General features: G+C 41.7%; 1 protein-coding gene across 3 annotated transcripts in view; it reads right to left on the minus strand.

Annotated features, from left to right (window-relative positions):
* Positions 1-26,881, minus strand: part of klar (klarsicht) — a 202,248-nt gene that overhangs the window by 106,139 nt on the left and 69,228 nt on the right. For 2 of the 3 annotated variants that reach the window (XM_087357473.1, XM_087357475.1), the window contains exons 2-8: positions 23,324-23,445; positions 21,482-21,729; positions 20,347-20,479; positions 19,558-19,687; positions 18,421-18,591; positions 16,718-16,916; positions 15,913-16,043 (exon numbers count right to left, since the gene is read on the minus strand). In XM_087357473.1, the coding sequence (XP_087213599.1) occupies positions 15,913-16,043; positions 16,718-16,916; positions 18,421-18,591; positions 19,558-19,687; positions 20,347-20,479; positions 21,482-21,491 (774 nt within the window). In that variant the 5' untranslated portion in view covers positions 21,492-21,729; positions 23,324-23,445. The remainder of the gene's footprint in view (positions 1-15,912; positions 16,044-16,717; positions 16,917-18,420; positions 18,592-19,557; positions 19,688-20,346; positions 20,480-21,481; positions 21,730-23,323; positions 23,446-26,881) is intronic. The other variant, XM_087357474.1, reaches the window with a different exon arrangement.

The following is a 26,881-nucleotide window of genomic DNA, read 5'->3' on the forward strand; positions in this document are numbered from 1 at the left end:
CAATTTTCACACATGCACGACTGTCGAACAATACAATGTGCACTGACTAGGTCTCTTGTGCCCGGGAGACATTTTTTCGAGGAACACCGACTCTAGGAACGCCAAGAAAACCCTAAGACACGCGTTCCTTATTTGTGAAGATAATGACAAGAACAGGGGACTGTTAGCTTTGAACACAAGAAACGAATGTAATTCCTAGCCCTGCGTTTTCTGCATGCCACACCATAAATACTTTCAATTACGTAGAAAATGTGTTACGTAAGCAAATCTAAACGCAGTGCGTTGTTGGAAAATATCTATGATAATAGTATCTTTGAATTCCTTTGTTACGCAAAATCCACAATAAACATCTCATATCTATCAGTAATCATACGCAACTTACTAGTTATTTCAGCGTAACGAATACCCCCATCAATCGAAGGCTGTCGATACACTTACCTGCAACAAAGGAACAAACAATTATTAGATCATTATACAATCGCAGAGTCAAAGCGAAGAACTGATAAATCGAATATGGAGCTAATGGAATAATGGAGCCACAGTAACAAGGAGGAGGAGATCACATATTGGCACTCTTCAATAAATATTAGAGTGATACAATTAAGACGGACGATGATGACGAGACATACAGCATGCGTGGAGATAAGAAATGAATACGAAATGTTGATCGGAAAAACAGAACAAACAGACCATATGGAAAAACTTGGAGTAGATGGCAAGTATATGCTAAAATAGAACTTAAAATAGTAATGTTTTCGACTGCTTCGAGTCGGATGCAGTGGCGGGCATGGTTAACAATCGTAGGGTTCACAAAACGAAGGAAATGTATTTTCCAACTAAGATATCAGGATTTCGTGCAAGAGAGTTTTTTTTCCAGCAAGTGTCACCTTTTCATTATTGCAACATGGAAAATAAATCAATTATACGTGGTATTACATTTTATTTGTTCAATATTAAGTCACTCGTTGCTACTAAATACGTCGAATGATATCCAGACACGACTAACATTGCAGTGCACTGAACCACAGTGAACCATGACAACATGAACAAAATTTCTGCAACAGCATTTCATGAAACATGGGAAACCTGATTAAAACACTCCAAGGATTCTTTGAAATGCAATGTTACTCTCGTGCCAGTCACCACTACGCCATGACAGCTGACGCTGAGTCGTTAAACATGGAACACGGGCTCTGCTTGTAACATTCTAAGGTTCTCACGACGGTGAAGTTGTTGGTGATGGTCTCACAGATTGTAACCCGTTGCGATGTTATACATAGATATCAACGTCGATCCTCAACCATGAAGCTAGAGGTGGTATGTTCCTCATAAATGTCGGTGTCTACCGACAAGCCCATGTTACAACAGAAGAGACCAACATCGACAACACAAAGAAGAATTCGCATTGTAATTTCCGCCTGATATTGCCAATAAATCACCCGTCTAATTCTATTCGGATTGAACAAAACGCGCGGACAAAGTAAGACAGGAAAAGATCTCGCTGCCGTTACGCTCTGATACTTCATTAATTATTGTCAAATTTATAGAAACAACCCGGATTCTAAACGTCGCGGGCCACTTGGTTGCGCACTGCTCCAAATGCTCACCCACAGTCTCCTTCGAAAGGAAAGGACACGAAGAACGAATAAAACGGCATGATGACCAGGGTTTTAGCATTTCCCTGGTCGAAATGAGGAAACTCGCCAAGATTTTGTCCGTACAACTCGTTTCATATGTTGATCCTTGCATTCACAGAATATAAGAGAGAAGCAGTAACCACAGAAGTGCGGTGTACATGCACTCGAGAACTACGTGTCTTCGTACAGACTCCTCGGCCCTCTCTGTACGTGGTGATTACTTAGGATGCAAATTCACAGTTTGCTTTCCAGTTATGTACACAATTACCAAGAATTTTCAACTTCTGCTAATTATATAAGCACACTGCAGAAACAGTTTGTACTGAGCGGAGCGTGATGGCTGTCAGTTAACACTTTGCTAGTTATGACGCCTGGTGTTAATAAAGTTGTTTTGACGCGAGTGCTCTTCTGGCTGTCTCCTATAAGCACAGATAATCCCTCACAGAAACGAGCACATTATTCAAGTGCATGAAATGAAGTTATAACTAATTTGATTTCAAATGCTGCCTACTGAAATAATAAGGTAAAGTTGTTACTGTAATCAGACAACATCCCATCAACACACGGAGGTGAGCAGAGGTGCAATTTCAACCTCTGTTATAGATGGAGATCATCGGTTAGCTCCATGTAAACTAATTTTTATAAATACATTCCCTCGCCTTATTCTATACATTACCTGCCAATTCAACAGTGCCAAAACATTTATTTATTCATTTATTTCGTTTCATCCTACTTTGGTCATAATATATTTTTATAATGTCAGTAATCTTTCGTACTCTTCGTATGAAACTTGAAAGGCACTAACAAAACGTTCTCTTTTCTGAATGCTTCGCCCCTTGTCACGACTTTGTAATTTCTACGCGTCGTATGCACGACAGATATAAAAGGAAGGCACAACAGGGATCAATGCCTGTCCCGCTGCCTACATTACCAAAAGGATGATGACTGCATTAAACCTGCCGGGCAAATTTTGTTTCGGTTTGTATCGGCCCAATACAATTCCTATTGGATACGAAGGTCGAATCTAACTTTATGAGGATTTTCAAGTGCAGTAAATTAATAATAAAGCGATACATGACATAAAATACGGATACAATTTTCACGGGACATTTTCCACAAGGTGACGTAAACAATTACCTGACGCCTTCACAGTTTGGATAGTTATAAATCAGATCGCAGGCCAACTAGTAACTTTTTTCAGTAATTACATAACGATACTGTTTGAAGTACACAGAACAAGATGGAATGAGTAAACAAACATCTGGAAGGTTGTCATGGCGTATTAGAAGGACGACTGGAGGATACAACGCAGGTTTTAACAGCATTGCACTAAGTGCAGTGGATATGCAGAGTGGAAGAACATTGCTCTCTTTCAGTGACCTTGACAGACTGGAGCTGACGTGACTGTTTCAATGTACCACCCTGGCATCCGTCTGGCTGGAGTGACTGAGAAAAACCAAGACACTGGCGGGGATTAATTTTTATATTGGCCGAGATTCGTATTGGATATCCTACAAATACAAAACACACGGGTAAAAAATCTAACCAACTTGCACGGTTGTACATGAAGCCATTTCAAGACGGAAGAGACACACTGAGGAAAATAATAAAAAAAAATGTCAGTCACGATGACCGGTAACCAATCCGTGACCTGAATGGGGTGTATAGAAATACAAGGGTAGAGCGAGCTTTCATGACGAATGACCTCCATAAGTTAATACGCTTATTATGGAGGAATGGCTGCACACAAACGGAAACAGGACGCAGCACAGAACAGTCCAACCAAACGCAGACAGGTTTTGCGTGAAATTGATGGCACACAACAAATTGTGTATGTTCTCAAAATTTACCATTCCCCCGTCTTCCAACGACCGAATAATGACCACAACTACGGACCCTGGATACGAAGCTAACACTTCCAGAACACAAGTCAAATCACGATACCACGAAAGGTAAATTTACTCGGTAAAAATGTCACGTAAGCGAAGAGTAAAATAAGGCAGAAAAACTCCAAGTCACGACTTCACGACGTGCCAGTGAAAAGGGAGTATTCACAGTCACATGACTCTGGCTCTCCATTAATCCGATCCCACTTACAGATCAAAGGACTCACTTCAATTCATATCATACTGTCGAATCCAGTACGAAATTCGGTGCAATCGCCTTTGAAAAGAATTCCCATTTAAACACGATCACCAACGGAAAGCAACGTGCACTTCTTTGATAACCGTGGACTGACAGTATAGATGCACTTGTAACCCAACAAAACAACCACCCACAGGGACTGAAAGTTAGTATCATGTAGGTAATTACCTACAAACACTCAAGTCAGCGTTTTCAAACGTTTCTATTCCCTTCAGCCTTCAGAAATACAGAAAGAATTCCAAATCAATAAGACTTTCTTTTACGAGCTGGGACAACTCAGTTAGTGAACTGACTTGCTACCGGTTGGATGATCGTGATTCGATTCCCTGCGGGGCCGGGAATGTCACTTCGCCAATATATCCAGTCTTGTTCTAGGGCCTACACGTGGTATAACTCAGTATATGTTCACCTGTACATCTCATGTTGAAAAAACGTGAACCAAAACCGAGAATCGACCTTATAAAGTTTAGAGAAAATATAAATTTCATCATTAACCTGCAAAATTTAACATTTCATATAAATTGTGGGTGCAATTATACGTACGTAAATGGAACGTAATAAAGATATGTGGCTCGATGACATTTCGATATACCGCATACCGAGAAGGCCGGGTTTAGATCGCATTCTCGAAGGACGTTAAAAAATCAGTAACAATTTTGTGCTTTGTTGACGGCACTAGAAGCTGAAATTGCGAAGTGTACATTCGAGAAAGCAGGCCAGAGAACCCACTGCCGGTCGCCATTCCAAGCAACAATAATCCAATCCATATTCCAAAACCATATTTCCATAGGATTCTTTTTAATATTATCCACTCATCTACACCTCGGTTTTCCGAGTGATGTTTCCCTTTCACGCATTTCCCATTTCCCCCATGCTTGCTTCATGCTCTGTCCATGTCATCCTCCTACATCTGATGACCCTATATTCCACGTGCAGTACAAACCATGTGTCTGCAACTCCACATAAATCACCAATCATTCTGATACGGCGACGGGCGTAGATCTACGCACGTTCCCCCTTCGACCGCACTTGACACTAGCGATTACGTTCTGGACAGCAATTACTCCCTATCTAACGCGCATCGCCTTCCTGCCACTTACTGGTAAAGTACACCCCAACTGTTGCTGGTAGCAACAACGCGCATCACAACCCGTGGTAGTTGTCACAGTTCTTAATACATAAAATTCAGCCGACAACCTTAATGATTCGGATAAGAATAGTGCATGATTATGATGAACTCAGTCCACTGAGAAGTACGTGACAGCAGCAAAGAATTGTCCGAGCATTTGGACAATACGAAAAAAAATCTCTCATTATAATAGTCTTTCTGCATTTAACAGATTCGAACAGAATTTGTTGGGAGAATTTGACTGCTGTGATTGAATTCTGATAGATCCAGCCTTTTTGTAGTACTTCATCGTTCAAGTTCATATGAAAAAACACATAATTTACACCCAAAAAATCTCGAAATTTTGCACGATATACAAATGTACCCATAATAAAACAGCTGAGCAGCAAATAAAAAGAGACGTGTTGAAAATAGGATTTCCCGGAGGCAATCCGTTTCTTCAGCTACATGAAGCTTTCAGGCTACGTTACCAAAAAATGGCGGTGCATCACGTTCAGACAATCTACATTCGAAGGATTCGTTCCGGATGTGGGTCATAGGACTCAGGCAACGGCGACATCAGGGCTGGGACGTGATACCTGGAGCCCCCGGCAAGTTACCCTCAGCAGCACAGACTGCTCAATAAATATATGCACGATACGAAACTGAAGAAAGCGTTTACTGATCCCGTTTGCCTGTAATCGGAGATCCTACGAGAGAATTGATAATTTACTACCTGCCTGAAACTGGCTGCCATTTTAAAGCATGAAAGAAAGAAGAAAATTAATTAAGGCGTCGTCCCGCCCGCGTAAACTTTATATTTTCTTCACGATCCAGCGTTGGCGAAGAACGCCACATATTACTCTTTCGTATATCTGTTACGGTTTCCCTGTAAGGTAGGCAATCCCCATGACCAGAGGTCACAGAAGCGCACCAATGGAACCGAGGTCATTACTGGGACAATTAGGCGCAAAAATAAACTTGGGTCATAGGAGTGCAACAATTGCCTAAGGACAGACGCAACACATTGTTGCTTAACTGTGACTTCGAATGACATTAGAGCAAGTGACATGCGTGAAGAACACCCGTGACACATAAGTATACTCCATGGAGTACACCTTTCCAATCTTGTATCATCGTACGGACAACATAAAGGAAACATAATTTAAGAAAAAGATGTAAAAAAATTTGCGAACGTATTTTCTTTCGATTTCTTGAACACTTGACGAAATAAATAGTGGAGTATAGCAATAGCCCAAACAACACATCACTAAAATCAATAAAATCTTCTCGGGCAATCAGCCGCGTCAACTGGTTACCGTAGTAAACCAGTTGACGCGGCTGATTGCCCTAGAAGATTTTATTGATTGTATTCGCCGCGAAAGTCTCAAATCCTATAACATCACTAAAATGTTTTACGAAGAAGAAATTATACAGCTACTCCAACTGGATTCAAAATCCGACAAGACACGCTCACACCACCTTCAGAAGCGTGAAGTATTCATGTGGTTTACGTTTTATACTTTCTCGCTAAACATGCTGTAAAAACGTTCAACAAACACCGACAGAATAACGTCCATTTGAGCACGACGTTCTGCTTCTGGAACCTGTCATTGTCCGTACGTAAAGCACTTCGTTGTTAAAACACACAGGGCGGAATTCCGTATTTCATTTGTGTGGCTACAAACGTAACCAAATGACTCATACCAGAGTACCCAGGCTGTTGACCTGATGTCAGCATGGTGGGTGAGGGAAATTATACATGAGGGCGGAAGGGACCACAGTGATAAGGCAAATTACACACCAACCTGAGAACACAAACGATACGTTTGTAGGAACCCAGCGAAACACGTCCATCTGTCGTACCTACTTGAAAGAGGGGAGGAGTCTGTTAGAGCAGGAAGTATACTGAAGTTTACAGAAGAGCACGGCAACCACATGCAAGCAATAAGAAATTCCTACAAAATTTTGGTGGGAAATTATTTGCAAGTACCACATGCAAGGTCAGAGCTTTTAGAAGAGGAGATATTCAAGTGGATACTAAAATTACGTGGATCGGATTCAATGTGAATCAGGAGTGCCTTAACACGTACGTAAGTTTATGCATGTTTTCAACACTCATACAAGAAACAATTTGATTTTCATGCGACATGGACATAACCTACTTCAACGGAAACTGCTCATCTTCACAACCACAGATTTCTCTACGTATGTCCTTTAATTATTACTTTAAATCACTGACAATTGCATGGAGCACCTGCTTTAACACAGTAACCTCGAATTTTACCCCCAGAATCTTTTTCCTCTCGGCTTCTCAATTGAAGATATGTATTTTTAAATATTACCTAGACGGGCTTCGTGTTTCAAAGGTCTAAGACCTATAATATAAAACCAGTACAAGTTGGGGTACCGGATTCTTTGTTGATGACGAGGAGTGAAGGGGTCAACTGGCCACAATGATATCATCTGCAAATATACGAATGACATCACACAGTGCATAGGCATTATCTCGAAATATTCTCATGAGGGCATTGTATGCGTAGGAGTTTAGCAGATGGCGGTCCAAACGTCAACAAACAGACGAATAATTCTACGGGTGTCCTATGGAGACAGCCCGATCCTCGGTCCAAGAAGACCCACAAAGTGTATACAGGAAGGACTCATACGAGTTCCATAACTTCACAGTAGGAAATGAAACAGGCAAAATGGCTTAATCCGTGAAAGCTGAAGGAGAAGATAATGGCTTCAATTAATTCACTGTACATGACCCGTAGAAAGAATTTCTCTTGGACCAGACTCGGCTTGACTTTCTACAACAGGTTCAAGTGAGAAGCGAGCATTTGTATCAACCCTGGTGGCCACGGACCATCTGTTACCAACCTTCGCTTTTACTTCTACAGGGTTTAAACGATGTGACTCTTGCAATTTTGATTTGGAATAAAAAAAACTATGTACCACGAACAGACGACACTTCACCGTGCGAGATTAGAGGTTCTCAGGGCGCCAGTATGAAGACGTGTCTGGCACAAATGTACCGACGTTTCGAAAGTGCTGGTCCTGATGACTGAGGCAGCAAACAGCTCTGAAACGTCGGTAAACTCTACCAGACCGCACATGACATATTTTCACCATCGGTACTTCAAAGTATTAGAAGATTGCACGCGTACTTAAAAGCAGATTATATGGAAGTTGTGATGAACCAGTTTCCTTCCTGCACCAGCTAGTTCACATACTGCGTAGTCATCACTTTACCGCATTAGGCACAGTCATGTTACAAGCAGATAACCCTATTCAATTACACGATGTCATTAAGCGAGGAAAAGAAGACAGGGTTCATCTCTTCGTCATGATACGTCTTTTATTGTTACGATATTCGGACACAATAACAAATGGTTTTAGGACTGTTCAAGTAGAATGATTTATGCTTCCACTTGAGGCACCTTTCTCTACTTACTAAATCCTATATAACCCACCGTAAAATGAAGTCCATACTAAACTAATTAGTCATACGAAAGAATCTCAAAGCATTTTAAGTTCAACTCTCGCCACCTCACTCCGCGTTCGGCTACGTATGTGTCAAACAGCGTCGTCAACATGCAGAGCGTCCCACGCCCTCTTATCAGTCCTCCACATCCCGCTGACGAAGAAGGACATGACTGGTGCTGCGCCTAGCGCCTAGAGCCAAGAGCCATTCCTCCCACTCGCCGGTGACATTGACAGGAAAATACTTTAAAAACACATTTATTCAGAAGAAAGGTTGCCTCTTGATTTATACTTCATTGTACAGGGAAACTCAGGTCCACAAATCACTGTTCCGTGCAACGCGGTTCTTAAACTCTCTTCGGCATTCATTCGACGCCAGTAGAGGTCATCAGTGTAGTAGTGCGTGGAGTAGAGCCTTTCTTGAAAATCTGAGAGTCGTTCAGCTACTTGAATTACCTCTCCTATTATAATAGGAGAGGTAATTAATTTTTGGGTTCCATAATTATGAAACCCAAAAATTCATCACCGTCTTCATAACGCCCACCACTTACCCTGACACTGAGTCGGATCAATCCAGTCCACACCCTCAAACATAATTCATTACATTTTAATAACATCCTCCAATCTCCGCCTAAGATGGCCCTTCATATCTGCCTGTCAGGTTTCCCGACAGCACCTCTGCATCATCAACTTCTCATCTCATCTCACACGTGCTACACGCCATCTCCTTGTCATTCTCATCCATTTTTTCGCCCTAATAATTTGGTGAAGAATGTAAACGTTGTTTTTCAACGTGTTTCGCTCAAGAACTGGAAAAAGCACGCTTCAGTAAGTACTCTTTCTTAACGGGAACTTAATGTTCCAGAGTTCGTACCAACAACGAGAAAGCTGTGAAGGTCGGCACTTAACATGGCGAGCCGTTAAGTAAAAACACAGACGTGAGCCTGCTTTCCAGTTTTTGTCATAGATAAAACCTAAGGCCGCTTAATGGGACGTAGAAGAAGAATTAATAAAAATTTACAGGAAAAAAAAACGAAGACCCAAGGCAACGGCCGAACTGGTGGTGGACATAATGGGGGAAAGCTTCGAACAAAAGGGGTAGCAAACTGACCCCACCTTACAGAAACTTTGTCAAAAGATACAACACTACAAGATGTCCTAAAATACTTCTACATCTTTGTTTTGTGTTGTGGGCCACTGGATTAGAAGAAGCGTTTTGGTTATATTCTTGTAAGGATGCGATGGCTGAACCCATAGGAAAGCAACAGCAAACAGTAGCAGACGGATTTAGCAGCAGTCATTCGGGAAGAACCTGTTTCGTCGAACTCTCAGCTTCGGGATGACATGCTTACACTTCGCTTTCCACCACAGCGACTGTTCCCATTATTTATTCATCTTCTCTAACATACACTTTAATATTATCCTCTCATATATGCCTAGGTCTCTGAAGCAGCTCTTGTAATTATTTGTTCAACTCCAACACAGGCGGATTTGGCATTTGACTAGGACAGATGAGACAAGAAATGAATACAGAATTTTGAAACAAAAGTCCGCTGGAAAATATCAGTGTAAAGAATGTGGTCTTGTTCAGAATGCAGATTTTTATCGGCAGAGTCTACGAACTGTCGGTAAAGTTCTGCCTTTCAACCTGCAACTTTCGAGAAATTTCAAATCGTCAACGTGTGTTAATGCTTCTTCGGAAACAGGCACGTGGCAATAACGTGTGTTGCACCTAAAAAAAAAGCCATTTCTTCTTCATAGTCTTCCATCTTTCCCTTTAATTCCTTTCGTATTTTACCTCTATTCCTCCAAAACATGCTTTTGCAGAACAGCAGAATAAGGTCCAATCGAATTTAAATCAAGAGTAAGCAAACATGAAATCATGAATATGTCTTATGTTGTACAGGCAACTTGAATCTTTCTTATTCAGACTTACAACTTAAGCCTCATACAAGAATTTAGTATTATCTGTTTATTTGAAGTCGTTCACTTGTTCTTTCGTAATAAATAAATAAACTCGTTTGAAAACGTAAACAACAAAGCGAAATGGGAACGAATTTTGTTTAAGCAACGTTCTTATATTCAGACCTCATTATCAAAGAGGGAAAGTCTGGCGCAAAACAACTGAGATGTCACAGTCAATAAAGATCAAGGCGTATAACTCTCCACACCAGAAGAACGTCTACTACATGACAGAGCGTGTCATGGCGATCAGGCACTTCCACTTTAACACGCCATCTGGCGAGCGACCCATCTATCACCGCAGAATAAAGAGACGATCAACCTATCAGCCCATCTAACCTGGCAATACCAGCTTACATTTCCGCCACATTCACGCATAAAAATTCTAATTAAAACTGTGGTAACAGGACCCAAAGCTCCAACACCAATAGACACCATCACGAGCCATTTCCATCCGCATACCATCTTCACAACCCATCTCCCCAAGATCCGTCTTAATGTTATCCTCCCATATCTTCCTCGGCCTTCGAAGTAGCCACTTGAGAAAATGAAGATGAGGATTAAATATGTCAATGCCTTTTTAAAGTAACGTACCACAATTTTATTGGAGGGGTTGAACAAAAACAAAAAAACTCCTTAATCAGGGCATACGGTTTCCATGTTATGTAGACAGGACCTACCTCGAAGCCCCTTAATAAATGAGGATTCTGATCACGACTCCATGGTTTAAAACATACACAAAAATTAAATATTGTACAACCAGCCCCGATCTCCCCTATATATCCAACTTACGGCTCAATCAAGGCTCAGAAAGAGATGAATGCACCAATACACATTCAACATTCAGTAGCAAACTAGACTGCGATTTGTAAAGCACCCTATAGCTGTCATCGTCACGATTATCAAGAGACTTGTCCCGTTAGTTCAATGAAAACCAGTTAACTAGAGCTGCAAGTTAGCCTTTAAAAAGGAAAAAAGCGAACAGAAACGGCCATTAAAGTTACTTGTTCCCGTGATCTAGCCGCAACTTTGGATGCTGACATTCCCGTGTATCCTGTTTACAATAAAACGTACCACCCTGCTTCTTTTTACACATTTGACACAAACCAACATCATCTGCCACCAAGGATTAGGCTGTCGAATGTTCCGGGTTATCAGTCTTTTTCTCGAGCAATTTTAAAAATATACCTGCATGCTCCAGTCGGCTTCATCCTCGAAAAAAAATACCTCCGATGTCTCATTGTTTAGAGGATGGCAAGGCTCCAGTTTCGTTGTGTGTGGTACCGAAAATGTCAATGTGAATGTTCATGAGACCCGGCTACAATATTAAGTATGGCATGTTCTACGTTTTCCTATAAGGGGATTTTTCGTGATTTCTTATTTCGTCAGCACAGCAATTAACCTCTAAAAAATCCACATGACCGGCAGCTGCTTACAGGAAACTATGAAGAGGTGTTATTTCATAAAACGGCGTCTAAATTGCTGGAAGTGTACTAAAACCAGCCACTCACTTCTTAATTAGTGTTCCAATTCCATTTTTAAACATTAGTTTCGGTTTGGTGCTCGCAGCGACTCAAGATTTTGCCAGTCGTGGAACAAATTAGGCATATGCAAAATATCTTAAGACTGCCATGCATGGAAATCGTATTATATGCTAGGAGCATGTGCAGAACGATGTTCAATTATTTTCGCACACAACGGTACAAAGACCCCGATGCTGGTCTGTTGGTCTTCTGGCCAACGAAATCATCTTCTACGAAGTATGTCAGAGTTCGAGGCCCAGCCCCCCGTTTATTTCCCATTCATGCAAAATCATCATCACTCGCTCACAAACGAAAACTGTGGCTTTATTACACGGTCCACCAATGGAACCCACTCTGCGCCTGGTCTATCCGCAACCAACACAACATTACGTACGGAGCAGTCATCCGAAATGCACGTCTGTATTATCGCTACTCAAAAGAATCTAACAGCTATTGGATGCTTATTAGGGAAGGTTCATAATGTTTACATCCGCCATCTTTTAAATTCTGTCAACGTTACTTCGGATGATAAATAAAATATAAAATTGCCTTTTCCTTTTTTAACTTTTCCTTAATCAGTTTTGATATTTAAGCGGAAAATTTTACACCAGCCGAAAGCAACAAATAATTCATGCGAATAAAAACTTCATTTCATGCGTTGGTATCGATTAACAGACGTGTCCAGAGACGAAGAAAATACTTATTTCCCTAATTAGGATTCGAGATTATTCAGCGTGTATGTGCCAACAGCACAGAGAGTAAACATATCGAAATTGACAAGTTTATTTTATACTTCTTATAAAAGCTACTTTCAAGCGTCTCCATTTCAGGGTCATTCCTCCTCTCTTAATGAACTGTCAAGGGGTCTACTCATGCGTTTAATATGAATAAAGTGCTTTCGAGAATGCGGCATGAGCCTTGCTAAATGAAGACAGTCTACTATAATGATTCTATTCATTCCAAACTGCTCCCACTTCGTAATCTGACTTCTCATGTCAGTACAAGTGATATGCAGAGTGTTCGCAAACAAATGCCTCTCAACTCCGAACAAATTACCCGTCATTTACAAGAGTCGACTTAACTACAACCACGCACTGTCTTATCAAACACCGCCCATTATCTATTCGGCGTGGATTCTTGTCCGTCACAACCTCAGATTTCACCAGTCGCCTGGTTCTCCCAACTCAGACGCCATCTGGAACCGCATCAAAGTTTCGGAGAAAAGTATCGCTCCGTCTTCTGGGGTGGGCGTGAACATCCTCACCCTGAAGAATACGTAAGACATAGCAGAAATGTGTCGTTCGGTATCTGTGGCCAAAGTACCCTGGTCGTACAACCCGAGGCTTCGCGGCGTGCCACTGGACACAATTCTGCGCAAGTTCTAACCATTTTTCACCTCGTCTATGTCAAACCGAAGAATTCGTCCAATTCGTTACGTTTCGAAATATGGCGTCTTACGGCGAAGGGCTGCGAGTACTGTGCACATCCTCCAAGCTGAAGTGCCGCCCCTTATCGGCTGCTCGTGGTAGGCCTGCTCCGTTAAATACATGTGCAGTCAGAAACTTCCATATCTGAAAGCCGTCTCAACGCGAACAAGCGCCATTTTGTAGTGACAAAGAACCCTCTTAAGTGAAATGTGAATCGATCTGACAGGGTGCCAAGTCAATTTCTTCACTGCTGACAGAAGACTTCTCTGACTTTATTTTTCCTAAATCCAAGGGCATTGTTCGTATCCGAAATTGTTACGCTGTCAAACAATTTTAGACAGCAATAACATAACGCAATCCTCCACGGAAAGCGACTACTTCTTTGCCACAGATGAGCAGGTAGGTAAACAATTACCTGTAGGGGTACTTCTTTATCTCTGGCCTTAACGGTACACACTATCTTTTCTGGCGTGTCGAAATCTTGCAAATGGTGACCATGGTTCATATTCCGTAATCAACTGAAAAGCACATCTACACATTTCGTTCTGCTGTACTTGACCTTCGAAGATGTGCAGAACGAAATTTTGTATCCTCGGATGTTGGACATAATGGCGAGTTGAGTAGTTTCTGCCCTTTTATTTTCCTAAATTTGCATTTCTGCATGTTTTAATCTGTTTGATCACATGATTTGCCTCCATGTTGGAATAAAAACATGAAAAACGAAACTTTCTATTACGAATGACAATTTTGGGTACCAGAAAGTCTGTGGATCTACACAGAGCCCTGTACTTGGCCGGGCACTGCTCGTCTAATTTGCCAACCACCATGAATGAGGGGGTCAACGGCCGTAACAAGCCTGCCATCATCTCACTTCAAGACATCCAAATTATTTGACTGCAGTGGGAGGAGACGTTGTTAAGAAGAAAGACTGTGACCTTCACAGGAGTTCATTGTTTTCGACAAAGACATCTTTTTCAGAGGTACGCAAAGACTCTCTCGGCTTCCAGTCGGAATAACAGACGGCCTCGTACTGTACAAAACTGTGTTCACGATATGGAACGAGCTTCACTGATGAGCAAAACAACAAGCAAACTTTTTAACCTTTTGGTTTTTAGCGAGGAGGCAAAAGAATATACAAAAAATAAGAAGTGAATTTAAATTTCTCATAATTTAAACATGAATACCACTTTTGTTCTTCTTCTTCCTTGCCACATACATTGCGTCCCAGAAGAAATTAACATTAAATTATCTTGGTGTTTCAGCCGCGGCTCATTTTCTGTAGTACAAATGCGGCCTTAATGCCATATTAGGGCAACTTAAGTTGATAATTAAACAATTTCATGCAATTTAGTTGATGTTTTATATATGTATATTCATACTACTGTGAAAACTTCAAATCTCATACAGTGATGGCTTACGCTTCATCACAAAATTCTGTTTCTGACATTGCGCATGTTTCCGAAGCCATCTTCCTGAGTTTAATACAAGACTTCAAAGATTTCAAGCTCAGCTTCAATTCACCCTTGCACTGACATGTGTACTGTGACGGGCCTGTACATGCATGACTGCGGTCTGTTTGCAACTCTACGCCCATAAAACAATTCAAACTTACAGAGCTGCAGAAATTACTGGATGTGGTGGAAGTGATAAAGACACTAAACTAAAGTAAAGCTGTCCCACTGCGCGCAATTGATGGGAAACGGTGTAGCTCCTGTTCATCCTTGACCTGAGCATTGGATGGCAAGACCCAGCGACATGCCCCAGTTGCGCTTTGCCTTGGAGAGTGGATCGTCATTACCCGCTGGCCGGCCCCGGAGCAAGTCTCGACGCAGAGGCTGGAAGAAAAGCCCTTTGTCCTTCCCAGGACTAAACACCCCGTGACTTCAATCACGAGGTCCCACCTCTTTTCCCCTCAAGACTGCCGTGCAACCACTTCTCTTATCAAACACTCGCTGCCGAACCTCCTTTTCGAATCTTTCGACACCTAAAATCCTGTTTCATCACCCCTTATGCTAATTATGTGGTGGCTAAAAAACTTTCTTCCTTCACCTCTCAACCTCAACAGCCGCTCTTCTTCGCTTTCCATAGACTCCTCAACGTCTCCTTCCCTTCCAAAGTTTCAAGGTCAACATTACAGATGTAATTTTCTTACATAGAAAAAACACATTAGTTCTTTTCTGCCTACTTTTCTGCCATACTAAGAAATTCTTACCATTCGCGACGGACACATTACCACACAAATACAGTTTACTCGCAAACCACAACAAAACCTTTGCAGTCCAGTGGCATCACATCAGATCGTGATGGCATCTGAAGATGACAGCGGACCTACCGACCTTTTACTTTACTTACCGATGCTTTATAAGGTACACACTGTCAAATTACAGGATTATTAACAACAGAGAATTGTACAGGATGGGACATAGTGGGGTATTACCCCAGTAAAAGGATGGAAAACTTGTGGAAAACACAAAATACCCCACTGACGACAGCCGATCTCCCGGCCAGAATTCAAACCTGACGACTCGTGAACATAAAGCAAGAGTGCTAACGACACGCCAGCAGTTTTAGTGAAACCGAACTGCAAAGGTTTGAAGAATATTCGTCGAAAGGCACGGTGCACTCACCATGTGTTCCCAAGCTTTCTCTTCCAGTTCCTGAAGGCTCCAACCGTCCCCGACGCGGAAGTCCAGCGGCTGCAGGCGCGACTCCATATCCCGGATCCACTTTCTCAGACACTTCACTTCATGTTCCACATCTGCACAGAAAAATCCACTGTTCAAAACAAAATATTAAATGTCACACAAAAAGGCTTTTAAATAAAGATTTGCGAAACTGCGATTCAAATCTCAAAACAGTTCCAGTGTCAAATTACATCACACTTGTTTCTTTCCTGCTTCTGCCTCTTTCAAATCCCTTGAAGGAGCATATAAATAGTAGACTTTCCATTTAAAACGTACAATGGAATGTACATATATGTACAATCCTTTACTACGAAAAGCTGAACATTTTTAACAATTATTAGTCTTACATAAAAGAACTATTTCATCTGTGTTTTCAACTGCTTTCTATGTGACCAGAGCCCCTTTTATAATGAGGTGCAGGTGGATAAAAGGCAACGCCTGCATTTTCATAAAAATTCCAGGGCCGGTCACATTAATAAACAGCCTATAACCAGATCGAAAATGCATCTATTCTTCTCTTCATACATCCTACTTACAATTTCTCAAAGCACTTCATCACAACGGTACAATGCATGAAGTGTGCTACATCGACCATGTCACTAGACGATTGTAGCGTATGTATCCTACCCTCTCATATTTAAAGACAAACATGGGACGTTTTGAACACTGGGCTATTATGCTATCCACTAATTGCAGTCCCAACTTTGACCCCAGTCTTTGCTACTAATCTTAAAACGTCCCTCGTTACCTGTACACACGTCCAGCTGGCCCGGGTTGCTCTTGCACGGGGTAATGGCTTGCTCCAGCATCTCCCATTTGGAGTTGAGGCGAGCCATCCTCCACATAACTTCATCACGCATGTCTGGACATCGACGTAAGAGTCTGTTTGCCTGGTCATTGAACAATTTGCGTCGATATACCTTGTGCTGCATATCCTCCACGTGACTCTAGAGCGTACAAACACGAAATTCAACGGTCAGTCTCTCGATGTTACATTTAAGTGGTCAGAACTACGGCTTTATCAGAGGACTCTGAGGTACCAGTCTCAAATCTAAGCCCAGAGACTAGACAAAGAGGTTTCTTGTTGTTTTCCTCAGTCCCTGAAGGCAAATACTGGAAAAGAATTTTAAATTAAGCCAAAGACCACTTCCTTGTAAACGCTTTCCAATTATTGAATTACTGATCACCTTATACATTTAGCCCCACATGATTTTAAACACTGACAGCATGGTTAGTAATTAATTAATTATAATTTTTAAACACATCAGATTCTAAATTCAATGGGCTTAAGTCCCTTTCAAATTTATTTACAGATAAAACCAAAAATTATTTACCTATCAAATTCTTAGCAACTTTTATAACACCAGACAAGTCAAGAGAATGAGCCAACACAGGAGGGTTCAAAACAAACTTGCCCCTGGTGCTGAATTAAGACCACACCATGACGACGTACTGCTGAGCGGTGATATGGCTTCACACATTCTTAGTCTCAACATTAGATGGAAGACAGTGCTTGGCTTCATGCCCCAGCTGCTTTACACGTGATAAATCACCGGTACCTGCCGTAAAGGATGCTGGGTGGGGCCCGGAGCCAGTCCGAACATTGTGGCAAAGATACGAGTCTTGCCACGTTGGGAAATAAACCCAGGTACTCCAGCCTGTAGCATAGTCATTATACTATGCTAAAAGAATTCTGTGTTTGTATGATGAATTCTCAGATACAACCCACAAAGAGAGCGTACATCTCTTCTTTCTTTTAGTTATAATTTTGAGAGAGTAGACAGTTTTAAATATGTTGGATCTACAGTAACGCATGATAACAATTGTTCCGAAGAGATCAGAATGCGGCTTATGATGGCAAACAGGGCATATTTTGGGCCGTCGACACTTTTGCGTTCACGGTTACTATCTCGGCCAACAAAATTGCAGATCTACAAAACACTGATAAGGCCCCTCTTAATGTATGCATCTGAGACATGGACCTTAACAAAATATGATAACCGTTATCACTGATGGGTTTGAAAGAAAGGTCGTGCGAAGACCAATTTGGGCCAGTGGGTGAAAACGGTCAATGGCGAAGGAGATACAATACAGAATTGTATTTAATCTACAAAGAACCTATCGTCACGAGTATTATTAGATCCGCTAGACTAAGGTGGGCAGGTCATGTTGCTAGGATGGACGACAGTGACCCAGCGAAGAAAATCATTGACAGCAATCCTGGAGGACAAAGAGAGAGGGACCGCCCGAAGCTCAGATGGTTGATGGAGTCGAGGAGGACGCAAGAGTGTTGGGACGCAGACACTGGAGGATGGTGGCGCGAGACAGAAACAGATGGTGGAGGGTCGTTGAGGTGGCCGAGGCTCACATCGGGCTGTAGCGCCAAAGAAGAACAAGTGGTTTAATGTAGAATGTAGTTTTGAACTAAAACTACAATTACATAACACTTACAACCCTGAGACTCCTGTCAATGACATTCTCTTCCTTTCCATACACAGCCTCTTGAATGCTATTGAGCCAAGAATAGAGTTCAGAGAACTGTTTGAGGAATTCACTGAAGCTCCAGGTGTAGGAAGCTGCTGTTACATCCTTCTCATCCCAAGAAAGTTCACCACTTGCCTCCTGAAACATTAGCATATCATAAAGGCGTGCTTTCCGGAATGCTATCACTCTGTCAAATTTATACTTAAACACTCTATTATATTTAAGAAGGTAAGGGTAAAACCGTGCATGTGCTTAGATGGTCAGATGCACGCTCGATAAAATCAAAGAATTTTCTTAAAGCACAAATTTAACAAACATCAAATGATTGAGACCTAAAGATGGCTAAAACAATAACGTCATTTCTAGCGCTTGCTGTAAAAAAATCTGTACATAAAAACATGAAGTGAAGAAGCAAAACATGTGAAACTAAAGATTAAAAATGTCACTGATAAAACAAGATGAATTTTCTCATTAAAGGAGACATTTTTCTTAACCATTAACTATAATTTGTGCCCGCATGCACAAAGAAAAAGTGGGCTATTCTTTGAAGAGTCAAGTAAACAACTGACTTTTCAAAGAAAATCACACCGCACAGAGCGATGTACATACAAACAGAATGACATCTTGCAGCAAGTTTGTTATATATGATGTGAAGCTTTCACGGCAGCTTTCATTAATAAAGTCTACTCGGGCCGTGTCAGTAGGTGATCAACCGCCGACGTTTCGAGGACCATCTCTGTCCTCATTCTCAACGCTGTCGACTGTGTGGCTCGTAGCGTGAACTACACAGTCAACAGCCTTGAAAATAAGGACAGAGACGGTCCTCAAAACGTTAGCAGTTGATCGCCAGCTGACACGGCTGATAGCCCGAGAAGACTTTATTAATAAGTTTGTTATAAATTAAAGTAAATGCTCGGGAACATACAGCAGCTGTAGTAAATTCATTCATTTACAGCCTACTATCACACCTTTCGACTGGTTTTACTGTTTCTTATACAATTATATCGCACAAAACTTGTACATTTCCCTTCTGATACAATGAAGTACTTACGATTCTTGTGCAGTTCAAACAAATATATAACATTATTGTTTCTTATAACTCACCTTGCAGCTCTCAATGAGGTTATTGTCCATAAGATAGTAGTAGTCTGGCTTTAGCGCCGCCCAGAACTCATCCTTGTTCTCAACGCTGTAACCCCACGACCGACGCCAGGCATCCAGCTCAGGATCTTTCCTGTGAGATATTAAAAAGGAAACATTTTATTCGTGCCAATACTGATCCTGTGTAGACTTGGTAAGTACATTCAATAAACCGTCTCCATCTTCGGTGCTAAAGGATATGGCACGTTTCTCTGAAATGTTCGTATTTACCTACGAGTCCACGCGGTGAGTACCAACCCTGATATCCTTACCACTGCGAGAACCTCAAAACCACATTTAATTCATATTCCAGCTGTACGTTGCAGGATAATTGAAACGCAGCAATTTTTTGACAGACATTAACATAAAAATCAACGACTTTGTACAACAGAGACGCGTAAGTCGTTGCGCGTGTCGGGACAGAAGTAAACCCGCAGCTAAGAATGAAATTGAGATATTGCGCTGGCAAATCTAGTTTATGGCAGTGATACATATGGATGGTGGGGAGATACGTGATGAAAAGAAATTAAGTTTCTGATGGCATCAAACTTTGTAATTACTATTACTCTGAAACAAAAAATCTGTGCAAAATATGTCAAAAAATGATGGTTCCGCACCCACGTTCTAAGTTACTGATGCAAACAGAAGGGATTTTTTTGTCTTGGCCAACAAATATTTATGTACTGACATTGGCCAGTTTAAACAAAATAATTAGCACTTCAGGACCGCGAGACACTTTGACTGGTCTCATACCGTGGTTTCTTCGTGAGACTGTTGTATGGCCTCTCCGCCCGTAGTCTCGCGTGCTCAGGACTCTCTAGACTGCCACTAGAGCGCTGCAGCGAGGACAGGGAGAAGCTCATCTTCAGAGCCGAGTTTTCAAATCCTGAAACAATTAACAATACGTACGTTGACACATTTTCAGTCGTCCATTAATCAAAGCTTCCAAAGTGGCTACATAAAGTCTTCATTACAATTAAAAGTTTTATTTAAAATGTATCATACAGTAACTGTGGATTTAAATAAGTCCCCATACTACAGGGATGTCCAAGCCAAACTGCAGCTACACTTGCATTGTCTTCAGTTATTTAGACAAGCAATTTCAAAGCACCTTTTCACTCATTTATAAACCTCTTACGAGTGTATTTATTATATTACTTGTCAAATATTATCAGGATGAAGAAATCACAGAAAATAAGATGAGAAGCGCACGTAGCATGCATGTTAAGAATGAGAAATCCATACAAAACTCCGGTTGAAAAGCCTGAAGGGATGACACTTGGAATATCTCGGCATATATGAAGATATCGTAAACTAGATCTGAGAAAAAGGCTGGATTAGATTCAACTGGCTTACAGTATGGACTAACAGTGAGTTCTTGTGAACATGGTAAGGAACCTGAGAGTTCCATAAAAAGTAGGGAATTTCTTTATTAGCTGAACAACTATCGGCTTCTCAACAAGGACCCTGCACCGTGGAGTTAGTTAGTTAGCAGATAATACATAACAGACCAATTAACACAATTACCACCATTAAAAAACCTTTAAAGTTATAAGACTTGTAGACTAGTAGTAGTAACTGTTTCTGCCATAAGCACGGCAAACAGAACATAATATGCTTTATTTTTGAGGTTAAGATATAACAACTTCAGGTATAGTCCGCGACTGTAATCTTGAGACTTGCGGAAAGATAGCGTCTGCCTTGTAATGCATCTTAACCACAAAAGCGATCACTTAAAATAACATGCAATTAAAGACTAAACTGATTAATAATGCCAATAAACGTATTTGCCATTACATCCCTATTTAAAGGTTATTTTACTATCAGAGATTACACATTTGGGAGCGGATGCTTAGCAAACACACGGTGATCGATTTAATTTACATACCGACAGGCATTTTGCTGTAGAGTGAGGAATCAGAATTGTAACAGAGTTGGTCAGTTCCTACAATACGAGCACGCCGCGTCACATGGCACGGTGTTGTATCACTCCGCTGAGCGTCATCCTTATCTACACTGACCCAATCATGGACCTCGGAATAAGTAACGAAGATGCTCACTGCAGGCCAACGCCACCACGGACCTCTGTACTTGGTTCTGCTCTTTCTGCGCCACCAGAGTCTCCCGCACCTGCAACTAGAGGCAGCCATGACAGAAACAGCTGTTGATGTGTACCATATACAGAGTGTCCCGAGAGTTCCAAGTCGTACGAGAACGCTATTATTTGGCAAAATATGAGGGAAACGTTGTTGGAAATGGAGCGTTTCCAATCTAAAGAGCTGGAACATTTTATCTTCAACAAGTAGTTACAGCGCTACACTCTAAATATCAGCACTTCAAAGTTAAGGAGATTTTGCCAGGTTAACATGACAGCGAAAGGCGGATGTTTCCAAACTAGGAGGAAGTGAGGGAGATACAGATACTGCATGACACTCTGGAAATACATCACTCTTTCGCTGTCATTTTGATGTACGTACAACATCGCCGTAATATTTATTACAAATAATGTAAAAAAAATGTAGCGCAGTAGTAACTCGTCCCAGGTAAAAAGAATCCAGCACTCGAGATTGGAAACACGCTATTTTCAACTTTTCCCCTCACTTTCTTCTCATTTAAGCTCTGTGAATATACTTTTGATCTGTTGCCATTCCCACTGCATTTTCCAAAAAATTGCACCAATGAAAGTCATACAGTCGTAAATATTTTCATGCCATACTGACGTATAGAAAAAGGGCTTTTCTTTACCAAACTCATCATTTAATGCACGGCACATTAATAAGACATAACTAAAGAACGATTCCCATATGGAAGTTAAGAGTAAAAATGAAATACTTCTTAAATGTGTAGCTGCAAAATACCGATTGTTTCTGAGACTCTCGGTAGTGAAAAGACGCGCCTGCAGAGTAGGAAGCACAATAGTCGTCACATCCTAGTGATTTCATTATTGTTCTTTCCGGTCTGAAAGACAACACCAAAGTGTTTCCAAAGCTCTGGTCAAGTAAGATTCACGTACCTGTGCTGCTCATTTTGTTTGGCCGTTCTGTTGCAACTTCATACCGAAAATACTTTGTCTAAGCAGTGGAACATAGGACGGAGAAAATATTACTTACGCTAACCAACCAATGGATAAATACCGCGATCCTCCTGAGAGGGGATAATTGTAGGTAGGCGACCTTCCAGCTTTCTGCAGGGTTTTATACTGCAGCTGATCCTACCCCCCCCCAACCCAAGGGTTAAACATAAACCAAAAGACACTGCTGGCAAAATATGGGCAATTTTTATGACGCATATTTTCGAAACGACCAACTGGTTTGGCATGAGCCGGGATAGCTCAGTCAGTATAGTGACTAGCTACGGGCTGGGCGACCGGGGTTCGATCCCCGACGGGGGCAGAGGATTTTTCCTCTAGCCTCTGGGTCCAGACCGGCTCTGGGGCCCACCCAGCCTCCTCTACAATGGGTACCGGGGTCCTTTCCCGGGGGTAAAGCCGGCCGGGGCGTGGTGCTGACCATTCACCCCCATCTAGTGCCGAGGTCAAGGAAGAGAGGAGCTATACCTCCTCTCACTCCAAACTCCTACATTTCGTATAGTGGGACAAACTTTACTTTACCAACTGGTTTGGCTATCCTCTGCGAAGTTGTGCGGTTATAAGTTTGAAATTTCCTTTCCCTCAGCCCGTCCGTTCCAATTCGCTTTCAATCTCACATTTCAATGACGCCAAGTTTCATACCTGTAACGATAGTAGGTGGATGCTTGGAGCTGGCGTCGTGGCGGAAGCGAGACGCTATGAGGTGTTTTCCTGCACCGGGCGCGCTGAGGCTGCCCTGCACCTCCACATGGTAACTGGTGTGCCTGGAACAATACGCCGGGAAGTCAGTCTCGGAAACTGAAGGACACAAACGTGATTGATACTGGTGACTTCATAAATTTAGTCACTGGCGTAGTTTGTATTGAAACGACCAACTACTGCAATATATTCCGTCGATAGTTCAGTTCTGGACATTCTTGAAATGGAGTAGCTTTTCTAGTTTTCGTAGTTGTTTATCAGCCTATAATCCCTTCTTGCACTAGGCCTATATGTCGGTGTTGTTTGTCATGGATTAATATTCTCTATTTGATTCACGTATGTTCTTTTCTCTGACAGTTATATACGTTGTGAAGAAGCAATTTATTTTCGGCAAATACGACCTTACTGCATCTTTCAAGACTACATACATCATTCTTATGTCATGATTACATACATCCTGCATTACGGAAAGACACAAATATAACAAAAGCATTCTAAACCAGGTAATGGCATGTTCGAGCCTCTGGAAATTACACTGTATGAAAGTTGATGGAGTAGTTGCTTACAATTTAAATCACGAAGAAGCAGCTCCATGTACAATGAAGTAAAGATATATTTTCACAAAGCATGGTGAAAATAATGAAAGATTTGATTACAGGGTATTACTTGTACAGTAGTAATACCACATCCGTACTAAATAATAAACGTATTCTTGCAGGCATGCGTGTGGGAGACGGCGAACTTATGACCTAGCGTGCAATAACCCAGCACAGCTCTTCAGATAAACAAAATGTAGGAGTGGAATATACGAAAACTGTAGGCGCTGAATTATGTCATATGGTGGGAGTTACAGCAGTGACAGGGAGCCAAGAGGCGGGCGTGTTCTTACACCTGTTCGAACGTCTTCCCGCTCCCACTGTTTCATAACTACGATCCTATCCAGCTAAGATCACTGACCTGGCAGTTGCTACGTAATGACAATCACTGCAAGCAGAAATCTCTGACAAAGAATTACAGTATGCTTCCTCTTATTTATATACCCACTTATTTTACGGAAGACGATAAAACACTGTTCTCCAGTGTGTCCGATAAGTCACTATGCAATTGAGATTATGTAGCAACATATACTTGGCAATGCTCGAAGACTGTGATTTTTTGAACACCCAGTATTATAATTTTCTCTCAAAGACTTCTCTACTATGCCCTGCATATTAAGCCTTTTCTTGACGCATCAATTACTCCACCTTAATTACTCTCCACTTCTGGGTTTCAGTACAAAAGACACGTCCAATTAACTTTAAATCATAAAATGTCGTTAGACAAATGTACATGTCACAGCGCTGACAGATTTACTGATAACGCATATAACAGGAAGTTCTTGCTGGAAGAACAAGTAGTCCTACTCGCGATGGGGTAAACAAATTGATGCAGAGGATAACGTTTTGAAGTGGATCAAGTTCTACAGGCAGAAGCGTTGGGTTCGGTTACCAGATAACCACTTAACTGGTTATGAATAACTAAACAAAAAAATCGAAATACATTTACAGAGAATAAATGAATGGGTATTTAATAATTTAAGAAACTAGATAAGTCATCATATGCACTGCTCCTTCGTGCTAGTAACGCAGACACAAATACTGAGCTGAGTAAACACATGAAGTATTTATTGCAACTCCCATTGAATTCAACGTGCAGCGCCCAACTGCTTCATTGAGGCACTTCACTGCGTTTCGGGACTTGACCGCTTCCTTCCACATCCCTTCAAATTTATTATTCACCACCATCCTGTAATTCGACACTATATAGCTGAGCTACCAAATAATCTCCGTTAAATATACAAAAATTAAATAAATAAATAATTTCCAGCTTCAACCTTCGTTTAAAGTCTTATGTCTAAAGTTACCTCTTTTAAGACCAATGAAGGGTGTACAGAGAAAGGGTGAAGAAAAGAAGAAATTAGTCTCTAATGGCAAATAAAACCTCGGCTAAAACTGCAGCCTCAGCGTATTCTCGGTAGCGGAATCAACAAAGTACACGCTGCACTGCCATCTTGTAAGCGGTTCATTTGCATAGGCGGGGCAGAACCCACCTCAGCAGAAACTGCGTCAATATCTTCAACGATAAAAACATAATTCGACCCTGAAGATGGCAGTTATAAGCCGGTGTTCCTAAGAAACGTTGGTAAATATCTACAAGGATGCTTGACATCACAACCCTGACGACAACAACAGACGTCTCCGCCGCATTGAGAACCTCAAACCTCGCATTCGATTTGGGATTTCGAGAAAGGAACGTCCACGAACAGTTTCGTTTTCCGTCAGCTGTTGTATTCGAAGGCAGCATGCGGTCCGCGGATTGTCTATCACTATCTTGTTTGTTGTAAACACGGCAAACCATGCGCATTGTAATATCTTCCGCATATGTGGACTGTCAAACGACAAGAGCCCGTCGTCTCTTCTGAAGCCATCAACCGCATATCACAATTCAGAGAAACCGGTGTGGAAGTGTAAATACATACGAATCAACACATCGTCTGCCCGCCGGAAACAAACAATTACGTATTCTTCTCACACGTTTGCTGTAACACTTCTCGTCTCGTTACAGCTGTATACATCCAACACCTTGAGTTCTTTCCACACGAAAGTATCGACCCTATTACATATTCATTGTGCAATGTAAAAAAAGGTCATGAAAAAAAAGGTTGGCTTAAATAATACGTACTGAAGCTTTCCAGAATACATGGCGCTATAACCCAGAAGACAGCCATCTTCGTACTTAATCGCCGTGAAAACCTCAAATCCTACTTACGATGTGTATTGTTCCCGTCAAAGACTCAGCGTCGGCTTTCCAACATCGTATCCAATGGCACTCTGACGTTAATTTTTGCTGAACCTTGCTTATTCTGGGGGCGTCGACAAGAATGGTGTCGAGACGCTCTGCGCCGATTTTCGAATTCCGCGTTAGAAGAAATCCTGACGCCGTATTAAAATGGCGTCTTCTACCGATGTCGCGACGCTCGACGTCGCATTCATTTCAAAATGCACTTGGAAGTTTTACAGCGAAAAATGCTACGCCTTTTTGTGGCGGCGCTGTCAGATGTCGCGACGCTCGGCGTCGCTTTTCCAAGGCCGTTTCCAATGCAATCAGGGACCTAACCTGCTTTAAATGTGGTGGTGATGTTAAATTGTCCAAAATATGGCTTTTGCTGCTTCTTTTCGATTGTCGCGACACTCGGCGTCGGTTTTCCATTGTTTAGGATGCAACCCGTTAGCTCAAGTACGGTGACTGTGATGTCCCTTGAAGGCATCGCAACTCGTGGCGTCATTTTCCAAAGTCATGTCAAATGACATGCGGAAGTTCATCTTGTTGCGACGTGGCGATGATTGGAGTAGCGAAGGTCGGCGTCGGTTATCTACGGAAAACGCCCTCAGCTGGATTCGGCATTGTTTTGGGGGAGGGGGGAAGTTTTGATCCTCATATGACCTCTTCCTTGTCTCATGT

The sequence above is a fragment of the Zootermopsis nevadensis genome, unplaced genomic scaffold (genome assembly GCF_977971745.1).
Source record: "Zootermopsis nevadensis isolate Lab colony 2312 unplaced genomic scaffold, Znev_1.0 Znev_ptg000028l, whole genome shotgun sequence".
Taxonomy (NCBI): domain Eukaryota; kingdom Metazoa; phylum Arthropoda; class Insecta; order Blattodea; family Termopsidae; genus Zootermopsis; species Zootermopsis nevadensis.